The sequence below is a fragment of the Diachasma alloeum genome, unplaced genomic scaffold (genome assembly GCF_001412515.2).
Source record: "Diachasma alloeum isolate Michigan unplaced genomic scaffold, Dall2.0 Dall_scaffold_00308, whole genome shotgun sequence".
Classification (NCBI taxonomy): domain Eukaryota; kingdom Metazoa; phylum Arthropoda; class Insecta; order Hymenoptera; family Braconidae; genus Diachasma; species Diachasma alloeum.
In genome coordinates, this window is record NW_021680447.1 from 1,311,549 (window position 1) to 1,315,864 (window position 4,316).

The window sequence follows — 4,316 nt, forward strand, 5'->3', positions numbered from 1 at the left end:
TTACGAGTGCGGAAAAGAGTTTTTTGGCTCGTGGGAGGTTTACAGCACGAGCCGAAGGCGAATGATATAATGCCACGAGTATCGAACGATAGTTTTCATCACAATGTGTGGAAAAGGGACGTTTTAAAAAATTACTTTTTCGCACAACGTGTTGAAAATACTATTTCATTACATTAAAATATCAAATGAAATTCAAACAGTGAAAGGCGTATATATCTAGCCCCCAAAACGATCCACAATATGAAAATTCACGGATGATACACGAATTTAAAAATAAAAATTAAAAAAAACAAATCGCGATATTTGAGTCCGCCGTTGTAAACCGAAACCAGAAAATTTAACAATCAAGAGAGATATGTATCTACGAAAAATTGAGACATATTAAAATAGCTACGTGCTATATAGATACGAAATGTTGTTCGAGAGTTGTGGCACATGTTGATACCGGATTATGACATCTACGACTCGTTATACAGATACTTTTAAGTATTACAAATAACAAGACATCGTTGTTTAATATAATGTGCTGGAGTCATGGAAGAAACCCATTTCGGGGCAAATAAATCTGTAAAAATTGAGGAAATTGGATTTTTAAAGGAGAGAGGGGAATTATATTGTGACGGAGATAGTGAAACTGAATATGGGGTAAAATGCTATATCTTCTGTGCGATGAACAGCTTTGATTTTTTTTTCAATGTCAAGAACTGTGTTGGTGGGGAAATGGGATTGGTGAGCTTAATTGATCTAAAATGAGAGTATTCTTGATTCAGAGATGAATTTTATTGATTATAAATTTTATCTTGAATATATCTTTAATTTAACATATTCTATAAATATATTAAATAATATAATATATAATATATGATACATAATATATGATATATAATATATAATATTTAATGTATTCCATAAATATATTAAATTATATTTTAAAAGATATAATTTATTTCCACCGTCACAACCCCAGTGGTGAAAATGTAAGAATAAAGCGAGAATAATCCCAATTGCCTTGAGGTAAAATGAATTGTCGAAGAATTTTCTAGTGATTGGTGCCAGTAGCCAGAGCAACTGTATTATCATTTCGATCCACGACATTATCACAATGAGAAACTTTGAAACTACAATAAAAAGAGATGATACAGAGAATAAAATACCCTGGTCTATTTCATAATGCACTTAGTCCTTCGGTAGGGGGAATAAATTTTTTTTCAGGTCGTTGTATTGATCAAATAAGGCTCGGCGAGTGCTCTTATACTTCGAGTAAATTCTCGAGCCACTGCAGGTATTAATAAGGACGACGGGGCTATGAATTCAGCAGTTAAGCCGGTGACATAAACCGCAATCGATTCCCGGTTCAGTACGAATAGTATATGACTGTGAAGTATGTCGGCGGATCCCTCGGAGTCTCGTGGCAGCGAGAATACACCCTCGCTCGGTAAGAGACCCGCGGAAAAGCCGCCCTTCAAGCTGTGCTTTCCGAAGCCTCAGATGCCCGGAAGGTCCGAGGTTCTGGTGTCGAAGGTTGATGGTATTGTTGGATAATATTCATCCGGTGAGACTCCGCGGGCGAAAAAATTTTGTAGAAAAATTCAGCTGATTCGATGCAAAATTCTAGTGGATTTCTATTGAAAATTCTGTTTTTTACTGATTCTATTGAAGAATTCCGCAGTTTTCTGCGTGTTTTTTTAGAGAAAGTATCTGATAAATACTATTTTTCATCACTTGTGCGTAAAATGTATTTTTACGCATGCTCCGCGTGCGAAAAATCCCATTTTCCGCACATCGCGATAGAAAATGGGGTTTGACACTCGTGGGAAAAGTGTTCTTTAACCCTTGGGAGGGTAGCAGCACTACACACCTCCCACGGGTCAAATAGTATATTTCGTAACGAGTGCAAAAAAAGTGTTTTTTGGCGAGTGGGAGGTTTATATCACGAGCCGAAGGCGAGTGATATAATCCCACGAGTTAAAAAACATTTTTTCACGAGTTACGAACAATATTTTTCATCACAATGTGGCGGAAATTGGACTTTTAGGCACGCGGAGCGTGCCGTAAAGTTCACTTTTCGTCACAACGTGATGAAATAGTATATTGTGTCACTAGTGCGTAAAGATCCATTTTTTCACACGCACGTGTAACAGCCATTTTTTGTGATGCCTGTCGAATTCACTGTTCATGAGGTTAGTGGGGTTGAAGTGGTTGGTTTTGTGCACGAGTGCGTAAAGTTCAAGAGCTTCGCTTTACGCATGCCGTGTGGAAAACAACCGCTTTACGCACATTAAACAGTTTCGAAAAATGCACTTTTCAGGCAGGTATCACAAAATATACGATTTCATCACTTGTGCGTAAAGTGAAATTTTACGCGGGCTGACATTTTACGCAAGCTTTCCACACGTTGTGATGAAAAAGTGCCTTCGGCGAGGGCTACACGCCTCCCACGGGTCATAAAACACTGTTACGCACTCGTATCGAAATACTCTATTGTCCAATTCAATTCAGTAGCGCAGTGGTGAAATGATACAAGTCAATTTTGACGATTAACCAGTTTTCAATGAATATCTCGGAATCTAAGGGAGATACCAAAATTTTTAATATCACCTTTTTTGTAGACCCGATTGAGAGCTACAACAAATGTAATTACGAAAATTTCGCTATCTCCGTCAGATTCGGAAATATTCCTCAAAAACTCAACTGGGAGATACGTCGACTTAGACCGGTTTATCACTTCGCTACTGAATTATATTTCTTCTTTAATCAATTGTGTTAGATTTACATAAATAGATAGATAAATCAAATGAAAGAATGACGTTATGTATTTTACCTTGAAACTCCGATAAAATTGTATCAGAAACAATTTTTTAATGCATAATTGAATGAATTTGAAGCATATTTGAAGAAAATATAATTATTTTAATCGCTTTTTAGTCTTAATCGGTTGATATACCACAAACAATGCAAAAACTTAAATTTGATCGACTACAAATTTTCTATTCGATTCAAAAATCTTGGAAAATTCCAACTGATGAATTTCGGTAGAAAATGTCTCAATATGATGTAATGAAATGAAACAACATCTATACAAGGATCAAATGCTATATTTTTTCGATAGAATATTTTCCATTGAACGTTTCATTACAGAATTTCGTACTAGAGTGAACCAGCAATTAATAGAATGTTTCGTAGAAGTCCTGCAGAATTGTCCATCGAATTCGCTAAATTTTTCTATGAAATTTTTTCGTACGTGTCGTCTGATGATCGTAACTGACCATTGAAGGAAGGTGTTCTTAAATTTGTAGCCAATTTTGTTACCCCGAAATTTTGGAACAAGGAGACGTTGCCGGAAGTTGAGGGCGAGGTGGAGGATCGAGTGGCCGAAGCCGTGAGGGAGAGGATGGCGCGAGAGAGGCGGGGGCCTAGAGATCTCTATCGATTTCCGGTTTTGAGTAGTCAGAGGTGAGAGAAAGTAATGATTATTTTCACTACTAGTTTCGGATAAAATTACACAAATAATTTGAGTTTATCAGTTTTCATTGAGATATGAAAATCAACAATTTAATGAAAATGGAAAATTGTCGATAGATCACTAATTAAATAGCTGTTAAATTCCTGATAAAACTTATATGACGATTTGAAATATTCGATTGAGGAAAATATTCAATTCTCTGTGCTAATCCGCAGCTATGGTTGGTGGTACGACGAAACGTTCGGGTCCACCGATCCCCGATTCAATTTTCATAGGCATACATCGGACATGGTGGAGGCCAATCTAATGATCCAGTATGAAGACAAGAAATTACGTGGACTGTGTCATTGATAAATTACGTATCCGACAAAAGTTTCCGACTGCCACTGTTTTCAGAGAGCAGTCGGATGTCATTCTACACTAATTTTAATAACCACTACATGTCTTGTTGTTCAATCCTCTCTTCCGTAGATTAATAAAATTATTCGCAGTGAACTATATTAGTCTGTTATAGTACTAGAGTTTATTCGTTCTACTTTAACTGTTGGAGAATAGTATATTTCCCATACAAGTACATAAAACCATTTTAGGGTAAAAGTGCACTCGCCTTCGCCGAGTGCTACACGGAGAGAAATTTTTCAGAAAAATTTTAGCACGAGTACTGCAATCGTGCACATAAGCGCCTGTCTATTTCATTTCTAAATAATGAGCATGGATTGGTGGATTGAAATTTGTATCAAAGTGAAGGGAATATCTTCATCTCTCAGTTGAAAAAAAAATCTTTTTTTTTTTCAAGTACTTGCGATTTTGGATAAACATCCTTAAGGATGCCAAATGAATTTGGCGATGACCT

At 36.4% G+C, this 4,316-nt stretch overlaps 1 protein-coding gene across 1 annotated transcript; it reads left to right on the forward strand.

Annotated features, from left to right (window-relative positions):
- The first annotated feature begins 1,332 nt into the window (after positions 1 to 1,332).
- Positions 1,333 to 3,919, forward strand: LOC107039870. The gene is made up of 3 exons (XM_015259718.1): positions 1,333 to 1,528; positions 3,297 to 3,453; positions 3,679 to 3,919. Exons 1-3 carry the CDS (start codon positions 1,384 to 1,386, stop codon positions 3,812 to 3,814), a joined length of 438 nt encoding a protein of 145 aa, XP_015115204.1. The 5' UTR covers positions 1,333 to 1,383; the 3' UTR covers positions 3,815 to 3,919.
- The last annotated feature ends 397 nt before the right edge of the window (positions 3,920 to 4,316 follow it).